At 33.1% G+C, this 25024-nt stretch overlaps 1 protein-coding gene across 1 annotated transcript in view; it reads right to left on the bottom strand.

Moving 5' to 3' along the window:
* The window catches only part of SLC10A7 (solute carrier family 10 member 7), a 234400-nt gene that overhangs the window by 141541 nt on the left and 67835 nt on the right, over positions 1-25024 (bottom strand). The window contains exon 5 of the mRNA XM_012783763.3: positions 20828-20866. Within this exon, the coding sequence (XP_012639217.1) occupies positions 20828-20866 (39 nt within the window). The remainder of the gene's footprint in view (positions 1-20827; positions 20867-25024) is intronic.

Raw genomic sequence — 25024 nt, 5'->3', positions numbered from 1 at the left:
TCAATATGACATATATATTTTTATTGGTAAAACTATATATTTTAGTTGTTATATTCCCTTACTTGAATGTAAGCTCGAGTTTTCAGCTGCTCTGTATGTTTCCATAGCCTCCATACAGAATAGGATCTCAAAGAAGTATTAGTTGAATGAATGAACTGGAGGAACCGTAAGGATGCCCTCATGGCAGATGCCTTGTTCTTGAAGAAGGTGGCATAGGATGAAGCTGGAGAGGGAGGCAAGGGATGGATAGACCATGCGGAACCTTGTGCACCACATAAGGGACGTTGGTCTTTAGCTCAAAATAACTATTGAAGGATTTTAAGCAGAAAAAATGTCACAATTTATAAAAATCTTTCAAAATATTAATAATTTCAACTACCATATGAAGAATAGAATATGATGGGCCCAAAAAGAGAGGGAAAAATCCAGAGCAACCCTCATCTCCAGGGTTAACACAAGTGTTGGTGTCTCTATTTGAGGATGTGCACAGCCTTAACACATGCTGCTGTAAATATAAGTTATTGCTCACCTTATCACAAGTGTATTTGCAAAATTCCCAATATTGTCTCTCAAAATTTAAGTGCTTTTCCCCAAATCTTTTCCTTCTGAATAAGCCCTGAAATAAAGATGTACTGATAAAATGCCTTTTAGCAAATTCTAATTACTTAGACACCAATTAATATAGTTAGTATTGTGAGCTTGCACAAAATCTGTCTCTGAACAAGGTCCATAAAGGTTAAGAGTAGCCTAATTTTCTGATATTCTTTTAGCTACAAATCTGGCTAAGAGCTTGGGTAGTATGGGAAGGAAGATAAGTGAGAAAAACACTGGTGATTTAACCTCCAGTGTTCCCTTAAGGACAAACATTTGTCACCTTGACAGCAAGGTGAAAGGTTTGCAGCGAGTGTGCTTATAACAGGACTCTCCCTCTCTCTCCTCCCTGGGGACTTGTGAGATCTGAACACACATTATCTGAACAGATGATGATGACGATGATGATGATGATGAACCACAGAAAGGAATAGGGGAGGAAAAGAGGTTCAGACCCACATAACTCAGAGCCTCAAACCTAAACGTTGCTCCAGGGACTGTCACAAAGATTTAGCATTTGCTGCTCTTCTTCGTAAGCTTCCACTTGAGGCTGGAGTAATCATCCCTATAAATTATCGCAAAACATTCAACATTGTCTAATGTTAACAGCATGGATTCCACTGCTAATAATTACTAGTATGTTCTACAGCTGAAGTCCTAGGCATCTACAGCTCCACTTTCTAAACAAATCTCTGATTTTTAGGGTTTACAATTCTGATGTGAAAGTCTGCTGCAGGCTTCAATCAGGCAGTAAAATGAGCCTGATTTTTACTCTTCATGAATACATATAACCCAAATTAGCATTACGATGATGACACCCATGCATCAAAAAGAATAACAGAATCTCTGTTTTGGCCTAAAAGCTAAGTTGCTTATACCATTTTCAAAAGTGAAATAGGAAAATATATTTTGAAAGCTAAGGATTTAAAAAAATATTAAAGCTATGCATTTGTGAGAATTTTTAGTTTATCTGTGAGATAGGAAAAACCAAAGCAAAGTGCTTTTCCTACTCTCTCATCACTCAATACACCAGATGTGTAGGGTTATTTCTCACACACAGCAACCAATTCTTCGGCAGACACCAACTGGGTGTCTTCTAATGCACTTCAATTCTGACACTACCTGCCTAGAGATAGTATCGGATCCCTAGGTTGGGGGCCCTGTCCCCAAGACTGTCCCCCACTTCAGATGCCAACTGCAAGCCCCAGCTTGTGGCCTGTGCTTCTGATTAACTGGCTATAAATCAGGGTTCCCACAAGCCCCTCCTCAGGTTCAATTAATCTGCTACAGTAACTCATGGAACACAGGAAAAACACTTATGTTTACTAGATTTTTATAAATTATATTATGAAGGATACAGATGAACAGCCAGATAGAATAACAGACGCACAGGGCAAGGCAAGTAGGAAGGGGCACAGAGCTTCCATGCCCTCTGAGGGCACACCACCCTCTAAGAACCTCCATGCATTCGGCTATCTGAAAGCTCTCCAAACCCTGTCTGTCTGGGTTTTTATGGAGGCTTCATTATGTAGGCATGATTGATTACATCATTGGCCATTGGTAATCAACTCAACTGTTAGCCCAGGAGCCTGGGGGATGGAACTAAAAGTCCCTACCCTCTAATCATGCCTTGGTCTATCTAGTGATCAGCCCCCATCTTGAAACTACCTAGGGGCCACATTAGTATACAAAAGACACTTATCATTGTTGAGATTCCAATGATTTTAGGAGCTGTTTGCCAGGAAATATATATTTCACAATATCATAGTTAACATAAGTTAATTTCAGGAATCAGTGGGATTTATCTATGTGTTCCTTTGATTAATGGAATTCTGTCTATAATACTGTTTTATGCTTTTACTTGGAAAAATTATCTTACACTAAAAATCACTATAAAATTATAATTAAAGCTATTGTCCATTCCATTTAAATGTTCACCAATGCCTAATCATCACTGTCTCTAAGTACTGTCATCAGAAGGGCCAAAATTATTTTTAAGAAGAAAAAGAAGCTTTTTAACACAAAGAACTCCAACAAACATAATTAATGGAAAAATAAAGTTACGAAGTATACCAAAAAATATATGAGAATGAAGGGGAGTAGTAGTACAGAGTTAGAGGCTAGGACATAGAAAGGATGAGATCAGAAGTTAAGGAAAAAAGGAGAGTATTAATGAATTAATGATCAACCTAAAAGACTGTATTGGTTTAATATTTATGTGTACTTTATTCATGAAGAAAAAACAGATATCAGCCATGTCCACCCCTGGACACACATAACTAAAAGGTATCAAATGAAACGCTTAGTTATCTCACTCAAAATTATTTTCTCACCTAGATTCCCTGTTTTTGTTCAAGACACTAGAATAATTAATCCTAAAATCTTTGAGTCCTTAATCTCTTTATGTTCCTTGCCTTTCCTGGCCTTTCTACTGAAGAAGCTCAGGGAATTTCATCCCAGAATATAACTCCTTGGAATGAAGAGTATTTGGAATTAAAGTCCCCTGGAGAACAACAGGCATTGGAAGGGGCTTTCCCTCTATCTTCATACAACCAGACTGACCCATCAGAAAAAACAATTGCCTTTCCTTCTCCTCCCAGATATCACAATATTTTGCAGAAAAGAGGATCAAGAATGCAACCAGACATGGCCCAGCCCATTTTAAAGACAGTAACAGTATAGAGGTTAATGTAATTTCCAAAGAGAATCATTTACAAGTCAATCTGTTTCCCTTTATCCATTCATTCTCCTAAGTATCCATTCATGCCTCACATGGTATCAAGTCTAAGTTGAGCTCCCATTCAAGGCTCCCCATAATACTATCTCAACTAATTTCCACTGGTCACCAACAAGAATGGGCTTATTTACTAGAGTAAATGTCCCTCTTTCATTCTTGCCTGCAACTGACCATTCATTTATTCATTATATATTGATCATCTACTGTGTATCAGGCACTGTATTTGCCATTACATCTGTGCATAGGGAGATATAGCACTAAGCACAACAGGCATGGTCCCTGCCTTTAAGGGATGATCCACTCTCAGGCTTACCTGCAGCACTGGGCTAGTCTCAGTTTTCAAGCTCTCACAATTAACACCCACCAGGAATCCATCCTGGATCACTTTATCCTATTGTGTTTTCCCTTTCTTGACTGACAATACCACACATTTGAGTGTTTAATTATATTTTGTCCTGTGTTTTTTTCCTCCAAGTATTTTACTTACATGTCTCCTTTCTTCAATTACACTAACTCATTGAAACAGAAATTGTATCTTATATTCTTTTTCATCACTCAACTAAACGTAACTCAACTGAATTCAACAATAGGTATACAACATGTGGTTAATAAATAGCTTTCAGTATCAAAAAAAGTTAAGAATACTAACAAAGTTAAGTCAAAATAATTATAGACCAGGATCTAATTTATACCAGGAAAGGTATGGGTATGCAAATGGAAAAAGGAAAGGTACAAAATGAAATGTCTCATGTATAGTATAACTGTCTCCAATAATGTACAATATTTTACAAGTTCTATGAAACATCAGTCTTTTTCTTTAATTCTTACATTTTGTAGAACATAATTTAGAGGCCATACCATAAGCCAAATTTATTAGGGCTCTGCTATGATGTCAATAATATTGATAGGAGCAAATTAAGTCTTTACTTATTTAGAAGAAAAACTATTTTCAACAAAAGCAAAGATTAATATTCTGTGTGTGTGTATGTATTACACTTACCTAAAAATGATATTACTATAGTTTAACCATGTGTAAACTGTAACTAAAAATTCTAATAAATGAATTTGCAGGCTTCCCATACCAAACATACCTTTCTTGCAGAAATTCGGCTATGGTAAATATTAGAACAGGTTTCCTTGCATGTATTGCTTGTTTCCTTTGATTATTTTGGATTGTACTACACTTTGTCTACAAGGCACTAACATAATAACTCATCATAAGATAAGTTTACTAGATAGATTTTTGCATAGAGAATCAGTAATACCAAGATCCCCTTAGTCTGGAATAAATGTTTTATTATTTTCCCAAATTCTAACCATTCTACAAAGCTTCTTCTCAGGCTCTCTCTTCTGGGAGGTCTTCCAAATTGCCCATACTTTAGCTAATCTTTTACACGTATTAAATACTTCCGTATATACTAATTAATACAGTAATTAGTAGGATTTGTGCCTGTTGACATCTTTGTATTCCTCCTAGTTGCTACACTGAACTCATTACCTTTAAAGTTCTCAGCAAAAAGTAACCTTTTCTAATGATAAAAACAATTGTGTATAAAAAAATAGATGAATAAACATGTATCTAAGTGTTCATAAATATATTAAAAGTTTTTTCACAAATCCATTAAGCATAATGAAGATTTTATAAGTAAAAATTACATACATATTTTAAAATATCACCTTAAAAGTGCATTTTTCCAAACTATATGATTTTTTTCTAAAATTCTATGTTCCTAATAAGTGAGGAAAATTATCCTGGCCCACAAATAGATTTTTCTTTGAAAACTGATTCCTGGTTCTACTTAAAAAGTTATTTTCTCTTTATCACTTTGTTTTCTTCCTCCAGTTCTATAAGAGATATCCATTTTTTTCTTAGCCCATACAGAGTATAACTTGAACAAACTTAACTCAGAGAATGAATAGTTATACAAATAAAAATGAGGATAATAGTCTGCATGGTTAAAACTGTTCAATAACTTTTCGATAAATCACTATCACTTGTCAAACATCTGACTTGTCATATGTTCCCCAATTATATTATAGGACTTCCTTGAATACAGATAGTCTTTGCCTAACTAATAGCATAAAATCTAAATCAAAATTATAACCCAAAACACCAAAGAGAGGTGGTAAAAAGATCAATGAAGAAAAAGAAATCCAAGTAACAAACGTTGGTAATTTCAACAGTGAAGAGCTCAGCTTTGGGACTAGTCAGTAGCCATAAAGGAATAATTGGGAAAATAAGACAAAATGTAGTAAAGCTGTCATAAAGCTAAATTTATTCAAGTTATTCTGAAATAAATCCTTTTGGATTAAATGTGCATTCTTTCATGAAATGATGATAATAGCAAATGGTAGGTCTATTTAGCAAAATAGATAAATGAAAACATTAGACTCTTCCCAAAATTTCTTTTGAAATTTTATTGAATAGTGAAATCCAAACATTAGAAAAATCACTGATTTAGTCAAACTACCATGTGAGAAAGACCAATCTTACCAAAAACGAACTTGCAATTGTGAAGGGGGTCAAAGTGGATTTTTAAAAAAAGGTAGTAGTCTTATGAGAACAGTTGTTAAATACAGAGGAAGACACATGAGTTGAAAATAAAATCATATTCATATATAAAAATGAACTGACTTCCAAGCATTTTTAGCTACAACATTATACTATATTCCAAAGGCCATCTCTTATATACATGAGGTTGTATTTATAACATTTTCCTGGCACTGTCAGCATTTCTCAAAGAGTATTATTAATTTGTCAAAATGGTACAGTGTTGGAAAAAGAAAGCAATCCACCAGGATGAATAATTAAAATTATGCAATTTAACCACTTAAAAAAGTTTCACTGTACACTACACTTTTTTTTATAGTACCCTAAAGTAAACAGTTTTCTCAATAAACTAAAGGAAGACTGCAAATGAAATTTATGAGCACTCTTCAACAGGAAAAATGCTTAAGTGCTGGCTACTTAGGCAATTAGTATCTTAACAACAAATCTCCACTGGGCTGAGCATGTGCATATGATCAACTTTGAATTTACTACAGAAGACTGAAATGGCAAGTTGGGCTATTACCTGAAATAAACATAGAAAGTATTAGCATATAAAAATAGACACCAAATTATATTAAAATATATAATTGAAAATAGTTTGTCTATTAAACATTTCTCATTAGTGTTATCCAATAGAACTCTTTGCAATAATGAAAATGTTCAACACTCTGCACTGTCCGATACAGTAGCACTAGTCACATGTGGCTGCTTGTGTGACTGAGGAACTGAATGTTTAATTTTATTTAATTTTCACTAATTTAATTTTAAATAGCCACATATGGCTTATGGTTACCACATTGGCCAGTGTAGCTATGGATGACACAAAATGGAAACAAGTATATCCCGTCCTGAACTTGGAAATAACGGAAATGCCTTTATAGCAATAACATGGACAAATCACTTTAAAACATCAGAATGGCTTCAATGTCAGCAAGATTTTACTTTAAGGTGTGGTGGGTCAATAAAAAGAGGAAACCAGTCAGCAATGGAAGCAGAGGAAACAAGTCTAATAGCAAGTATTAAGAGCACATATCTAAGCATCATCCAGAAAGAAGATCCCTGGTCCAAATGATGGGCCTGTTTCCAGGGGCAGCAACTCTTGTTGTGGAGCCAGACACATCCATTTACAACCGCCTTGGAAACTTGGCAATTATCTCCCTACCTCTATTTTCTCCAATCCCATTCTCACCAAATAAACTTCTTATTAAAATATTTTCTCACGTGAATTTAACTATGAAGAGGGAATGCATCAACTCAAGTGTCTAAGAGAGTTCCATAATTATTTATCCATTCGCAATGAATACATTGACAATCTTCCTTGTATATGAGTATGATTAATGTGAGTCTATTCTTGACAGAGAGAGCCACAGAATCAGTTTCCAAACAGGACCTTAGCAAATTTATGAAGGGTATATCACCTATATCTCTGACGATGAAGTGCTCAGTATCTTAAAAATGTGGGATGATTCAAATAGACAATGAAAAAAACCCCAATAATATTACTGGAAATGATTCTGCTTAGGAGTGACATCATACTATCACCTAAGCCAAGGAAAACACTGTCAGTTCTTTGAGATATCAAGAGTGATTTCCAGCAGAGAAAGAAAAATTTCCTTAAGGACTATGTGGCAATCCAATCACTCCTACTTTAAGGAGTAAAACTTCCCTTTTAGTTTGTTTGTGTTTTTAAAAACATTTTTAAAAACATACACTTATGTGAGCCACTACTTTGAGTTCCCTCGTAGAAAAGAAAGGAAAGCAACATATAGGAAAATTAAGACAGAGATTCAATGCTAATTGGGATTTTCATTAGTTTATGATATTTCTGTCTGTAGAAAACTCATAATGATTAGAACACCAATTGACAGAATCTGAAAAATTGCTAGAAATGATGGGAGACGTTGAAGTCTAAGGATTGTTGGGATTACTCCTTAGGGAGACCTTGATGTCACTTTTCAAACATATATTGAAAATTCATACAAAAATGAACAATAGCATTGTAGGAAAAATATTCTTCCTAATCTGGATGTTTTCTACTGTTACACTCTACACCATAGGAGTTTTTATTCAAATTTTTTTAGAGATGGTAATTTAACCTTTTGACTTCAATAATTGTTTGGCTTGAAAATACATGAGGTACAGATCCAAAATTCTATAGAGATATTTCATGATGTAGAATCAGGATTCAATCACCTTTGAGGAAAAATACCTGTGCATTAAAAAGCAAAAGGCAGAAGGCCTTTTATTTATTACATAAATTAACATTTATGTAATGTTTTTCATGATCTCTACTCATCTTTTTCCTTCACAGTTTGAAAATGTAGAAGTAAATAAACAAAAGAGAGAAATTAATATGTAAATCTACTATGTTTTTGGTAAACAAGGAATAATCTTTCTTGCTGATTTTACTTATTTAAAAGATTTAAAAAATCTGTTCTGCTTCAAATTTGTATACCTTAGCAGCTACTGATCAGGAATTCTGAATGACTGATTAGCTTTCTATCAAAAATATAAATGTCACACACGTGTTTTTAGGTTACCATAAGAAAATAGAACCAATTTTCCCATTTAAAAACATGTTTGATTAACTCTGATTAACCACATATCCCTTCTTTTAGTATCTTAAAAGTCTATCTCTTCTTTTCTCCATTATATATCACTCTCCAAAGCTCCTCCAGCCCAAATCACATCTTTATTATTTTTTATAACTCATTTAACAAACTTTAACCTCTGAAAAAATGATAAAACCAAAGTCAAAGCAGTATTCTAAATTATGAATCTACCAAACTCAACTGTAGAAGGCTGTAACATGATGCTTCTATAAAACGAACTGCATTAGCTCTCATTTGCTGTCATATCGTATTGCAAGTTCAAGTTATCTGGTTCCTCGTTATCACCTTGGGTTTTTTCCTTTTCTTTTTTTTTTCTAAGTACTTCTAATGTCTCTCAGATGTGGATTTGATCTAGTTTTTATTGCATAACCATTGGGTCCATTCTTTAATTTTTCATATTTATATTTTTACTCTTTTCTAGTTCCTTTTTAAAGCACTGTTTAGAAATAGAGCTTTCGCTTGTCATTTTGATTATATGTTTCATAAGTAGTTAAAGAATAAACTTTAATAAAAATACTTGCAGTGCAACCATTCTCTACAATGATATATAATGGCAATCATTTACTATATCCTCTTATTTATGAATCTGTAGCCATTTAAATACATATAGTAATCACACTTATAGCAATTTTTTGTGAAAAACTTTGATTTTTAAAATTAATTATGTCAATGATAATAGTATGTGAGTGAGTAATCTATTATGTAGAGATAATCTGCCCTAATCTACTTCAAAGGAATTATTAGAGGAAAATCTCCCAAGTTACCCAATATCAAACTGAGGTGTGGGGATGAATTTCCACCCCCATTCTAAATCAACACTGTGAATATAAAGCAATGTAGCTTTCTTATGGCTATAGCATACAAGCTTACAATTTTAAATCACTTTAACTTAGTAAAGACAAATTTAGTAGATAGATGACCAATTAAAGAGATGTTGGGATTTTTGTCAAACTATTTCAACATAGAATTATAATAATCAGAGTATATTTTAAGTGCATATTATATGTGAGATATTTTTATAATTTTAGATATATGAAGGAGAGATGTTAAAATAGCATTCATTGGATGATTTCTATTTATTTAACAAGTATTTTTTCAGCACTTACTTTGTGCAAGGTACTATAAATGCTGTGGATAGAGTAGTGAAGCAAACAAAACAAAACATATACCTGCCTTCAGGGAACTTACATTTAAACAGGGAGAGACAGACAATTAACATGATAAATAATAACTTATATGTTAGAAGATAAGTATTTTGTTTAAAAAATTAGCAAGCTAATGAGGATGTTAAACTATTATAACTATACTACTATAATCAGTTATAATCTAGATAGAAAATCATTCCAAAAGCTAAAAAACTATGAAAGGAAGGCTGGAGAAATTAGAGACAAGCTTTGAGAGATGGCTAGGATAATAAAAAGATGGGAATAGTGCAAGCAAAGAGGTAGGTGCAGGAAAATGCCCAAGTATCAGAGGAGAATCAACAATGAAGAGTGAACAATAGTGAATATGGGAATAAAAGACAGTGGGAAGAGAGAGAGGATATGGCCAAGAGGTAGAACCCTGAATGGTCAATGAGCTAGGGGGCAGTTAAGAGCCTAAGAGTGACATATAAAAGTAGTATATGATGATAGTTTATATTACAACATTGTGTAGATGGTGAGAAAGAAGATAGGATCATTGCCTTGGCTTTTGGAGATTACCAAAAGAAAATAGTGTTACCAAATGTTACCCCCTCCTAAATAAATGGATAAAAATATTAAGTTAAGCTTTCAAGTGAAAACCTGAGAACATTTTAGAAAATAACTACTTACAAGAGAATTGACTGAATGATAACAAACTAAACCACAGATCTTGGCCAGTAGACCAAACACTGCAATAAAGTCGAACCATAAACACAGTGAACAGTTTTAATTTAATTACTCTATTAGAAACATCATCAAAGAAGCTACTCAGGAAAATTAAACAAATGTGTGGTTCTGACAAAAAAGAAAGAAAATGTATAAACTGTAAGCTCAGAATACAACCATGACTGGGCATAGACAACATGAATCAATATTCATCTGAGTCTGAAGATCTGTGATGTTTTGACTCTAATTTCCAAGATACTATGTTCACATTAATAGTATATTCTTTTCTCTGACCAGTAGAGACTATTCAAGTACCAAAAGTTAAAATAAAATTGATTTTATTTGTATAAAATCTTCTGTTATCTGAAACTGTTATTAAGAGAGATATTTGCCTTAGTCCACAATCCTCCAAACTGGAATATTTTCTGTTTATTTGTGTATATTTGCAAGTTAAACTGATATCAAAATGAATTTTCTATAATTTTTCCTCTTCTATGTTCATCTCCATTTTACATTTTGAACAAAAATTTTTATTTTAAGTAATTATATTAATGTCATGTGTGATATCCAAAGATAGAGAAAGAATTTTTAATAGTCATGAATACTGATCCAATTATTTTCAGGGACAAGCATATATATCACTATGTAGATGGGAAAATAAAACTACGAGACTAGACTTACACGGGGAAAAAACAAAACCAGTGAAGGCAGCAACAAACAGAAATTGACTTCTTTAACCAATGATGCCATAATCATGTGTAATGCTTTCAAACTACTATTTGTATTTATTGAACCCCCATATGATGAGCTTGCTTTTGAACATATATGGTATTAAATATGTATTTCACTATAAAACTAAAGGAAAATACATGTGAAGAATTTTTATCTGACATTATGATAAGAAAAACCTTTATAAAGTATAAAGGTAGTGGGAAAATCTATATAGGAAAAAATAGATAAGTTTACCAGATATAAAAACTTTAAAATTCTACAACCATAAGCGAATTAATGAACCCCAACCCACATATGCACCATATAGAGACATTAATTCAAATGGATCATAAACCTAAATGTAAAAACAAAAACTAAAGTTTATAGAAGAAAACATAGGAGAAAAATCTTTGTGACTTTGAGTTAAGCAAGGAATTCTTAGATGGGATATAAAAAACATGAGCCATAAAAGGAAAAAAAATACATCAATTGTATTTGATAATTTTGAACTTCTGCTTTTTGAAAATCACTGTTAAGAAAATGAAAAGACATGCTACAAATTGGGGAAAACTATGTTCAAAATACATACCTGGTAAATGAGCAGTGTCTAAAACACATTTAAAAACTCACATCCAATTATACAAAAACAATGCAATAAAAAATAGGCAAGAGATATGAACATTCTACCAAAGAAGATATATGGATGGCAAATAAGCACATAAAAAAGTCAGACTCTCATAATCATTAGTTATTAGAGAAATACAAATTTAAAGCTATGAAGACACACCACTACACACCTATTAGCATGAGTAACATAAAAAATATTGCTAATATCAAGGGCTGGCAAGGATGTGGAGCAACTGGATTCCTTACACATTCCTGCTGGGAATGTATAATGGTACATCCACTTTGGAAAACACTTTGGTGATTTCTTATAATGTTAAACATATACTCACCATATGATTCAGCATAGGTATTTCCCTAAGAGAAATGGAAACATATGTCTACACAAGAACCTGTACACAAATATTCATAGCAACTTTATTCATAATCACAGAACCCAAAGTTCATCAACTGATAAACTGATAAAAAATGTAATAGTAGTTAGCAATAAAAGGAATGAGCTCTTAATACACATATATGTAACAACATAGATGAATCACAAAAGCGTATGCTAAGTGAAAAAATAACAGACTTAAAAGGTACACACTGTGTGATTCCACTTAACATGACTTTCTAGAAAAGTGAAAGTATAGGGACAGAGAAAAAATTCACTGGCACCAGGGGCAACAGATGGTGGAGGGGACTGACTATAAAACAGCAAGAAGGAACTTTCTGAGGTAATGGGAATATTCTTCATCTTGATTAAGGTGGTCACTACATGACTGTGTACATTTGTCAAAACTCACAGAACTGTACACCTAAAATGGGTAAATTTTTCTGTATAAAAATTCTACCTCAGTAAATCTGACTTAAAGAAATTTTAAACTTCTGTCAATCAAAAGTTACCCCTTCTCAGCCGCAAAAGAAAAATTAGAAGGCTAAAGATAGAGAAAAATATTTGTAAAGTATACAATAGAGTATTCAAATCCTTAATATATAAATAGCCAAAAATAATAAGCATCTCAATAAGAAAAATGAGCAAAGGATATGAGAAAATAATTTATAATAGAATTCAAATAATAAACAGATAAAAGATCAATTCAATAAAAAATTATAATTGAGATAAAATATAAGGTTGTTAAAACTTTTTTAGAAAAAAAAACAATAACCAGAGTCAGTGAGGATAAAGGGAAATAAATATTTCTGTACACTCTTGGTAAGGTAATAAATTAGTTCACTATTTTGGGGAGTAATTTAGCAATATCAAAAAATTTTAAAAAATATGTAGCACTTTACCCATTTACTTTATCCTGAAGAGGATAATTAAAAGGGAAAAACACAAATATTTATGTACAAAATGTTGTGGCAACTTTTTTTATAATAGTAAAAAATATTCCTTCCAAAAAATATATATCATGATTATACAAAACAAAATCAAGTTATCGAGGTAGAAATAAGAATATAGGGAAATGCTCATCTATAGTTAAAGGGAAAAAGCAGAAAATAAAATTGTCTATATAATGTATTACCACTTTTGTAACTATATCTACACAATATACAGGACATGGACCAAAATGCTAATGGTAATTATAGCTAGATGATTCTATCTAAATTTTTTAAAACTCTTATTAATAAACCTATATTAGAATATTTTAATAAGTTAATTTTTAACACATTTTTCACACAGTAACTTACATATGGTAAGGCATCTTTCTAAATCAGCTTTTGATATTTTTAAAAACAGAATCTGGTGTATGATAAACTGCTTTTCCAAAACATCTAAATTGGTACGTACACAAACTTAAAGATAAAATGCAGTTTTCTTCAGAGTTGCAACAAAATTATCAGTTTTTTAAAATAACTGACATTATAATCTACTACTTTTCTTGAAGTTTTATAGTTAAAATAAGTGATCCTCAAACCTTGTGGCTCCAAATCACCTGGGGGAAATTCAGAATTAGGATGTCTGTGGGAATTACATTGTAAAAAATATCATTCAAATCTAGGAATTTTAAGGTCCTTGAGGGAAAGAATCATGGGTTTTTAAATTATTTTTTCAGTTCTAGAAGGTATCTAAGAGCCTATCACATAGTAGGAAGTCCACAAGTGTTACATTTAAAAAAATTAACATAAGATCAAACAGCAACATGTAGTAAGTCCAAGTTAAATGATTTTATTTTTTATTTTAAACTACAATCTGCTGTTTTCAATAACACAGACTGTTGTTTTTTGAGAAATGCCAAATGTTTACTTGAAATCTTGAGTCCATGATGGAGTTTGGATGACTCCATCCAAACTTGTATTGGCAAGAACCAACAATTAAAGGCAAGGTTCTCTTTAGTTGGTAGAACCTACAAGTTTATATGGTTTATGCATCCTCCTGTTTTGATCCACATGCCTGGATTTATTTTGGAATGGCAGTGGAATCTGAATCAATGAGGTATATTAATAATGGAAAAAACTTTCAAGAAGTTCTAAGAAAATATTTAACACTAATCAGCACCACCACCACCACCACCACGCACATCTGGTTAGGAATTGATATTCTCACTTTAACAATCTGTAATGCAGATGAAGGCAGGAGCCTCAACTGTTTGGCTCACCATACTATTACACCCAACCCTCAAATATTAGCTCAATAAATAGATTAATCACACTAAGTTTTTAGTTTGGAGAAACAGAAGCAGAAAAATGAGAACTATTTGCCAAATTACAATATTATCAATTAGTAATTACTAGGCATCTCCTACTAAAGCCTGTAAATTAAGCAGTTCCATAGCAGATTGGATTCAAATTAAGAAAATTTAATTTTGTTTTGAACCAACTGCTAGGATCATGTTTCTTAAGAGCCCCTTTAGAAACATCCTGGCCCAGAATAATTTATATTTATTTATTTTTACCCAAATGGATATAGGAGCAAATACTTTTCCAGTTTAGGAATGATGACATTTTAAAAATTAATAAAAATAAAAATGAAAGTACATGGCATTTGTTAAAGGGTAATAAAATAACTCCAGTCAATTGGCTAGTTCTACACCAGTAGATTTCTTTAAATAGTAATGAAATCATTGCTTTAAAAAATCCATCATTATTAAAATAAAAAAAAAGTTGCCTCAGCCTCTGCCAAAATTAGATTTGTAAGTTGCTGGTCATTCCTATAATTAAATCTGTGTCACAAATTTGCAAGAAAAATGGTCACTGTGACTAATGCATTTACTTGCTACACAAGTCCTGTCAGACAGCACAGAGCATTACTCGGCTAAAATGGAGTAGGTAAAGATTCTGTACATTTTTATTAAGTAACAAAGACCATTTTTTATTTACAATGATCATACTTCAGATAAGAATTTGTTTTAAAAACAAATCCGAATGCAGCTATCACAGGGTTTCCCTTACGGAAGCATGATAGCATATTTTTATCTCTATAAACATGTGCTCTTTGGTGTACACATGCATACTGCTTTTCTGGACAGGTGTTATGTGGAAAATACTCTATCTACTGAAAGCACCACAAACACGTTCAGTTTGCCAGAGTCCCCAGTTCTGCAGGTTTTCTCATTTGACCTCCCTAAATGGTTTTAATTGACCTCTTTGATAAAGGGACTGAGAAATGACTTCAGAGAACAGCATTTTCCAAAGTGTAAGTCAAATCAAGATGACTTGAAGGAGGCATGGACAGAGAATTCGTGATTAAACTTGCTCTCTTTTCAAATATTTTTTCAATCCTTCAGATTACAGAAAGGGAAAGTTCTTGGTTTGGTATTGGTACTAACTTAACCTTTTATCAAAAGAAAGGTAGTCATCAGACTCAGAGCCTTATGTAGGCAGCAGAGGTTAGTTACAAATTCCTAGTAGCTTTTTTTCCATTTGATTTAATTTGTTACCTTCTATTCATGACAAGATAGTTTGTTTTTTTAATTCATAGTGTTGATGTAAAGTTTGGCTTGGAAAAATTTTTTGATTTAACAAGTGAGTCTTACTTAACTTTAGTCTTATTTAATAAACAGTATGCTGACATGGCAAAAACCACAATGGTGCCTGAATGCCAAAAAGCACTGCATTGAAGGCACTTTTTGTCTTCCCTCTTTCTTAAATCTTGTGTTGTTACTTATTTTTCACATATTTATGTTTTGTGTATTTGCCTCAGTATCTAGAAAAGTGCCTTGAATCTAATGGAGTCAGAGTATATGTGTGTTAATTTTCTATCCTATGTTCATATTTTATGCCACACTGCTCATTGAACTAATAGTATTTTTTAAAGGGAATGTAGTCTGTTTTCAGAAATCAGCTTTCATGATGTTCATTTGCCCAAAGAGTTGATCAAATGAAATACATAGCATGGTGATGGGTTCCATTTTGTAAAGGTGGAAACCAGCTTCTATTTATCGGAACACAGTTTGTAAGACAAGTTTTAAAGCCCAAGATGTGCCATTTAGAAAGCTGGTTTTATCAAGTTCTTAACAGTAAAAGGATGAACTTGAAATGCATCCTATAAGATGGTACTGAATACTGCTTAAAAATTAAGTTGGTTGTTTATTGTGACATTTAAGTTTAATAAAAAAAAACCTGTGTTATAAAGAAGTCATGAACTTTTGGGGTAGATAGCAAGATCCTGAGTGAATAATTTGGGTTTGTCAAGATTTTAAGAAAATTAAGTGCAAAAAAAAAATCAGCATAGTCTTCAATTTGGTATAAAATGAGATACTCCATAATCTAAATACATCCTAGACTTAGGTAAAAGCAAAACAAAGTTAACAATAGAGTCTTGTCTAGAACCATTCTTAAGCCTCTTTGTTAACATTTGAGATTCTTGCCCTAATTTTTAAAAAGCAGTGTCCCACCCCAATCAATGAGCAACAAAGTTAATGTGCCTCCTCTCTGACCATTCTAAATGTTTTGGAAATTCTTATGTCTACATTGCCATGCATTGTTCTAATGCTGTGTAACGTAGTTATTAGAAACTCAGTTTGGCAGGATCATCTTTTTCATTCACTAGGGTTTCCCTTCAATCTCAGGAGTTACCAAAATAGCCTTGTATTTTTGTACAAGAAAGAAAAATTAAAGAAGGTGATAAACATGTATCACAAGCTATCAAAACATAGCATTTGTGTTTGGGATTTGTTTTCTTTTAGCAACTACAATAACATTAATTAACTATTCAAACCTTTCTATAAAGTGAGACAATAAGGGGTGGGGGCAGCCAAAGCAAAGAGGGAAGACAGAGCAATTGGGTAAAAGAAGAAAAATATGTGCTGGCTAGTTCTTCAGCCCAAGGCAAGGAGTTACTTTTAACCTCTCATCTAGCATGAAAAGAAAACTGTTCATCTTAGAATAGCTTCTGCTAGTTCCAGTAATGAGTATTTTAAAGGAGAATTATGAGACAGAAATCCATTTCTTGACATTTGAAATGAAGAGATTTAGAAAGTAAACAATGACTCTCATAGATCTTTTTTAGACTAGATCTTTGGATTCACAAAGATAATTTAAATTTGTAACTCCTTGATATGGTTTCTGAAATTCTTACATTTATGTTGCTATGAATTGCTCTAATGTTGGAGTAACATGGTTACTAAATACTCAATTTGGCATGATCACCTTTGTCAATCACTATGGTTTCCTTTCAAGATTAGGAGTTACCAAAAATTATAAAATAGGCTGAAGAATCTTAAAAAAGAGTTCTATCTCTTCCTTTTAAACTTTTACCTATAATTCTTGGAGATACGGAAACACTGAATTCAACCTCTAAACAAAAAATGCTAAAGTTCTAACAAATCATGTGATCTAAATTTAGTTTCAGGAATTTTTTTTCAACACAATTGAATCTTTTGAAATGCAAGTGAGAATTTTTCAAATACATTTTTCCCCAAAAGTTGCCAATATCTATTTTTTAAAAAAACCCAAAAAACCTTCTTTTGATGAAGAAGCAACATGTGAGATGCTTGAACTTGAAATACATAGTTTTACATAGAAAAAAAATGTATATAAATTTTGATAGCATTTTAGTTATTCAGGGTGCTTGACTATCAAATTTTATTAAAACTTCATTAAGAGGGAAATCTCAAATCACTTATTATGCTCCACAATTATTGTAAATGGAACAATTTAAATGAGAGGAGGAGATAATGACATTAACTTCTTAACTTAAAGCAATCCTCTGTGGCATGATTTTAAAATATTCTCTTGGTCTGAAATTTATGTAAATTGAATTCATCTATCATTAGTTATTACCAGCCTAGCTACATTAAAAAACAACAACAGTTTTCTGTAACAATTAGTTCTTAAAAACACTGTGTTTAAATTAGACCTGGGACATTATTAAACTAGCTATAAATATGTACAGTATTTTATTTGGTATACCCCAGATGTCTGAAAATCAACAAGAATGCCCTCAGAGTTCACTCTTCAAAAATTCTTCTAATAAAGGCTTTCCATTCAAAGTTTTAAGAAATAAATACCCTTTTCAGAGTCCATTACGTACATATGAAAGGAATGACCACTCATAATCAGAGAATAATCATTGAATCACTATATTTTAGAGCTTGTATGGCTTAGAGATAATAAATTTCTTCATTCTATGTATGCCTATAGTCATATACAAAAAAAAAAAAAATCATGGCAGAGCCTGGACAAAACTTAGATCTAAATTTTTGCTCAAAGGGATTTCTATCATATCATACAAGCATTTTATACAGATTATTCCATTTAGTCCTTGCCACAACTCTACAGTTTGGGTACTATCATTGCCCCATTTTATATGTAGGAAAGGTTATATACAGTTGAGTTAGTATTCTGTCATTAAGGACTCAAACCCAGACAGTCTGACTCCAGAAACCATACTACTACCCATAATCCTAGATTTTAAGGATAGTTTCCATTTATAAAGAAAATTCCCAGATGACTATAATAAGTGCCACCCTTTAAGAATAATAAAATATAAAGGTCCTAATTTAGAATTTCCCTCCTCTAAATAAGTCCTCTTCCCAATCCCAACTCAAGCACCAACTTCTTCCTGAAACTTTCTCCTATCATTCAACCGAGATTAATTTCTTTCTTCAAAACTTTAACAACTGCTGTATATTACTTATATGCAGAAAGTGCTAGCTGTCTCTTAATATCTATCCTCCTCTTCTTCCTTAGTAACAGAAATCTAATTTTTAGTTCTTGGCAAATTGCCATATTTCCCAATCTCTCCAGTAGGTGGGTATGATCATGTGATTCAGTTCTGTAATAAGATATTAATACAAATATGATGCTGGAATTCCAGGACTGCTGTTTACAGAAAGCAGATATTAGCTTTTCTTCTTTCTCACTATTTTACTTATTATCCAAAATCTTGTTTTGGCTGGAGCTATTTTTGTTGAGTTTGTTAACTTTTACATTGTATTTTTTTTCTATGTGTCATCTCCACAACCTAGTGGAACCCACCTTGTATTTCTTTGCACCTTCTACAGATACTAGAAAACTGCCTCTGTAGGGCAGGAGATCAATAAACCTTTGATTGATTAACTGAATTAAGGTAAGGGAAAAAGTGAAAAAAGGAAAAAGAGCAAAAGACTATGGAGTGAGAATGTACAATTTCTTAGAAGAGAAAAAACATGATAAAAATCTGAAAGAACCACAAGAACAAGTTTTACTTCAGTGGACCTTATCACACAATTGGGCCTGGTGGGACAAATACGGTATAGTCACGTAGTCAGTGCAAAGCTCAAAACCATACTTAGTAAGCTTCCTCTCCAGCAAACAGTGTCTTTTGCTTCAGTTATCCAGACAATTGTGTCAAGTTTATTTTCTCAAATAGCCTGGACATTTTAAAGAGTAAGAAACCCAACTTAGGAACCCATATTTTGGTAGTGAATGCATAGGATTCCAAACCATATACAAAAATTGGCTTCCATCAGGATCATATTGTATAGATATTATTCTGTCAAATACTTGTGACAATATATAGAATAATACTTAGACAAGTGAAATAATGACTTAACAAAATATTACTGAGTCTAAACTAAGTAGCCCAAGAGATCATTTTTGTTAAATAGACTTTATTACCTCTCTCCTAAAACCCAATGATAATACAGCATCACCAAAAAATGTTACTACCTCTTTAAAAACAGTATATATTCTAAACATATATTTTGTAAAAACTACATCATAAAAGTTCTGTGAGGCTATGAGATGTTAAAAGCTGTGCAGCACTATATATGTAGAATTAATACTATCTAACAATGTTTAAAAGCTTTAACTGCATTTAAATACATGTAATAATAATTGACAGAGTATTTTAAACAGAGGTAATTGATATTTTACCTAGACTCAAGAGCCAGTTTGTACCCCTCTGATTTTATTCTCAATTATTTGTAAGTCACTGTACTGCATATCTGCTAATGAGTTAGGCACCAAAAAAATACAATATTCTAATTTATTTTTATGAATGTAGCAAAGTTTCAGGGTTTAAATAAAAATATTAAGTTAACAGAAAACTTAATTTCTTTCTCATTCTTTCATAACACAAATCATCTTTGTTATATCATGTATTTTAAAAATAATGATTAAAATGCTAAAATAACATCCCTATATTTGTTCTACTTATGAAAGTTGAACCACTTTTGACTCTTTTTACATATATTAATAGTTCTAATCTCAAAAAAATCACATTTTCTTGCAAGTTACTTATTATTTATATTTTCCTTTCAAAAAAATTTTTTTATATAGATTTCTTAGAAGTATCCAAGGCAGTAGCTTCTTTGACAGTGAAATGTACAAAACAAATGACATGTCAACAAGTAAATTAGCATTCCCTTTCTGACCAGCTGGGTCATGTTTCCTTTTCAAAATCCTCAGTCCCATGATACAAAATAATAATAATCTAAAAGACCTCATTAAATGATCAATATATTGACATAACCTCTATAAGTAGACACATAGTATTTTAATTGATTTCTTGAATCCATTAACTGGAATATTATAACCCAAGCCTCCAAAATATATTGTAAAAGAATATTTGCTCTATTTATTAACTAATTTTCTTCAGAGTATGGATAATGGCAGATGAAAATATTCAAGAACTTTTATATTTAGCCAAAGAGTAAAAAGAAGTCCAGCTTTCACTAAATCTTTCATACAAATAATATCACAGCAAAAGTTATAATAGACAAGTGAAACCACATTTACTTACCAAAAAACTTCCAAAGGCTGAATTAAATATTGCAGCTGCCTATAGAGAAAATAAATGGGGGGAAAAATTCATTGAAAATAAATAGAAATAGGAAAAGCACAGATTATCATTCTCCCTTCCCCCACTATTTGAAACCTTAAAACATTGACTCTATAAAGCAAAGTTAGTCACTGCTTACAAAAATTGCCAGTGGCCTGTAGTTTACTAAGATAGATGAGCTGCAGCTCAGTAATTCATAAATAATGGGTCTCAAAAGCAGGCAGAAAAGACTTGTCATGCCTTGAACCTATATGACAGCACCAAAAGAATCATCACCAATACTAAATCGAAACCTTGTTGTTATTGATTTTGCTACTAGATTTAAAACAATCAGAGGTTGATTTATTCACCAAAAAATTCATATTATGGGGAGAAGGAAAAACAGAATTGTAAGGCAAACAGTAACTGCTCCCTGTCAGTGAGCATAAGTCTTGTGAACTACAACCACAAGGTGAGCTCTGTTGTTCCCATACAACACACATTAGAAACATGAACAATGCCGTTAAGACCAGGAAAGTCATTGCTATACCATTAATTCTAAGGTAAAAACAGCAAGAAAAACTTCAGGTTGGTGTTCAACATTCAAAGAAGAAGTATTTGACTTTGTGCTTACCTAAATATCCATGGATACATAGCAGATGTTAATATAGCGCTTAACTTTAAATTAATCCCTATATTCAATGAAGCTACACCAGTCCTTAAAGCTTCCCACATTATCCAAAGAGGAGAAAAACTTGTTTAGCGTCCAATTTGATGAGAGAAAATAAGAGGAAAAAAAAATAGTAAAAGGAGTAGAGGAAACCTATTTACATCTCCTGCAGATCCAAAGCAGAATTAAATTAATCATCATAGACATTAGCAGCCACACTGTAGTAAAAAGAGGATGTCAGTTAAGTAAGTTTGAATAAAGTCCAAAGCCGGGCTAAGAGCTGTAGCTGAAAATGCCTTCTGCTCCAGGAGAGGATGCAATGAGAGTGAATGGGTAATGAGATCCTTGGCTCCAGAGAGCTTAGCTCTCCTATTCCAGTTCATAATTAATTCAAAGCTTTGATAATTTCATTAGATTTCTCCTTTGCTGGCCCTATCAATAAAAGATGGCACTGGACCACAGGTCCTCTGTGGCATAAACATAGGCACAGGCACAGACTAGGGAAACCTTTGCTTCCTGACAGGGACAATGGCATATGGTGTTTTGTGTTGTACTGGGAGAAGTGAAAAAAAGAAAAAAAAAAAAAGAGTTGGCTAAATAAAACATTACAGATGACAATTGTAAACTATAGCAACATATTTAACACATCTTCCTGGAATTACATTATGGATGATTCCAGGAACATGTTTTCTACATGGAGAAAAATAAGTAAAAGAGTATAAATACACGAATTGTGGTGAGATCAACAGGGAACTGCCCACAAACCATTTTTACATTTAGACCCTATTTTGTACGTAAAATGGATTTATCTCTCTTTTTAGTAAAGGAATGAGGTCTTCCCCTTTGAGCTCCTCTCTTGCGAATCCATTTTTTTCCAGTGCATTTCACTAACCTTATACTAGATAACTAGCAGTTTTGCCTAGCTTTTAAAGAAACATGGAATTATTTGAAGTAAAAAGACTCCAAAGTCAAAGTAAAATAAGTACCAACTACTACTCATCAGATCAAATTGCCATACTCCCATTCCCTCCTGCCTCTTTTTTAACCCAAACACAAGCAATATATTTTACGTGAATTGGCCGAGTTCCTGCATTTTGTAAAATGACAGTGATACTAGCGATGGGATATTTTAGGTACTCGAAGATGCCACAGGCTAATTCAGTTGTTTTCTGACAGTGGTGATGGATTTGAACTCACTCAGCTACAACATCTTCCCATGCAGTGAGCTCTGGCAATCTTCTGTGAAGTGACTGAATAAGGTTTTGGGTATTTTGAAGAACATATGAAATCAGACACTGGACCAAGGATCTTGGGCCCAACAGCAACAGATAACTAAGCTAATAATTGGCTCAATTCTTCAGTTACAGCACACACCTCTGGAAACCATAATTTCCAGAGTCCCAAAGAGTAATGATAAATATTTAGAGAGTATTTTATTGATATATAAAAAACATGCATGTCTGGCCAGGCGCGGTGGCTCATGCCTGTAATCCTAGCTCTCTGGGAGGCCGAGGTGGGCGGATTGCTTGAGGTCAGGAGTTCGAAACCAGCCTGAGCAAGAGCGAGACCCCGTCTCTACTATAAATAGAAAGAAATTAATTGGCCAATTAATACATATACAAAAAATTAGCCTGGCATGGTGGCGAATGCCTGTAGTCCCAGCTACTTGGGAGGCTGAGGCAGGAGGATTGCTTGAGCCAGGAGTTTGAGGTTGCTGTGAGCTAGGCTGACGCCACGGCACTCACTCTAGCCTGGGCAACAAAGCCAGACTCTGCCTCAAAAAAAAAAACAAAAAACATGCATGTCTTTTGATTTAAGGAGGAATTTCCAGCTCCTTAGAATGACGTTCAAGGCCCTCCATGAACAGGTCTCTGTCCATCTCATTTCCTGCCTCAAATTTAATATTCTGACAACATCAAAGTACTTGCAATTTCCTCAGTTCATCATGCCACTTCTTACCTCTTTGCTCCCTGGCCAGAAATACTCTTCTTTCCTCCTCTACCTGTGTAACTTTCACTTAAGTGATTGACTCAGCGTGGGCACCATCCTTCTAAGACGTTCTCTCTCCCCACATACACACAGCTTAGCGTACATACAAATCTACACTTACAGGTAGAACGAATGTCCCCATGCCTGCTGCTAGAACAACCTGAGCCCCCCTCTTTCTGCCTCAGCACTTGTCACACTGTACTGAAATGACCTATAGTTTAAGGAATCTAATAAAACTCACCCTAAGTACTTCATTAACTGAATTAAATAAGTAGGATTCCCTGAAATGTCCAAAGTCTTTCATTCTGACAAAGTTATTCTATGTGTATGTTTGGCAGAATCCAAGGATTGGCAGACACAGAAGACTCAATCTGACACCTGGTACCACAACCAAGCACCACTAGCAATGACAGGCAATCTGGACTTCTCACTCTCATCTAATCTAAGAATCTCTTTCCCAACATCTTGTTTTACCTCCTTTAAAGTGTTTGAACTTTCCTATTATGATATAGTTACATAAATTATATTTACCATAAATAATGTTTTAAAACTTACCACTGCTATACAGCAATAGTTAAGTAAAACCTAGAATTACCAAAGAAAACTTTGCAACCATTAAAAAAGGATGATCTGCATATGCTGCTATAAATGAAAGCAGCCCCACATATTTTAAATGAGAAATCAAGTTTTAAATGTATAGTTCCTACTGTGTACACATGTACACACACACACACACACAAACACAGATATAGTATAAAAACATACCATTTTTTCTGAAAGGGATCACCAAAAAAATTCCTAACTACGGTTCAATTTGTTGAAAGAGATTAAAAGGGGGTCATTTTTATTTTTCATTTTGCTCTATTTGTTGTGTTTGGCTTTTTAACTTTTTTTTAACACATTACCTTTTTAATTTCAACAGGGATCATGAGGGCAGAGAGATGTATGCCATTTATTGTTTGCTTTTTGAACCTCTGTATTAAAATATAATATTTTATTTAAAAATAAATTCAGATTTCAATTCCTACGTTGCATGTGAGTGATCTGTCTTGCTGGTTGCTCATAAGCTGGAGGCCGAGCACACTCTCGAGCACACATCATTGTGCTAGGAGTATAAGAAGGCACAGGATGAAGAGAAGACATCTTTTGGGAGTATCTACAGCATGTGAATATTTGATTTTAAAAACAAACAAAAAGTCCACCATTGTTTTTATATTAGCATAAACATGGCTATAGAGAACACAGTCGTCATGAACTGAGATCAAATATGAGCCCCCAAAGATAATTTGTTGTGAAGACGGTACCCTTTCTTTTGGGTTATGCTAACGGGCTCTCTTGGGATTTGAATTTTCTCTTCTCTGTCTTATGAAAGCCACACCTGGGATAGTCCACTAATTTTTAAACATAGCACTTGTTAATATCCCTTTGCTAGAAACAATTTCAAAATCCATTCCTCTTCTAGAATGCTTCATCATAACAAGCATTTTGCCTTATTTGTTGAATGAGTCAATGAATGAACA

The sequence above is a fragment of the Microcebus murinus genome, chromosome 15 (genome assembly GCF_040939455.1).
Source record: "Microcebus murinus isolate Inina chromosome 15, M.murinus_Inina_mat1.0, whole genome shotgun sequence".
NCBI lineage: Eukaryota > Metazoa > Chordata > Mammalia > Primates > Cheirogaleidae > Microcebus > Microcebus murinus.
The sequence above is the reverse complement of the archived record's forward strand: the minus strand, read 5'-3'. Positions and strand labels throughout refer to the sequence as shown.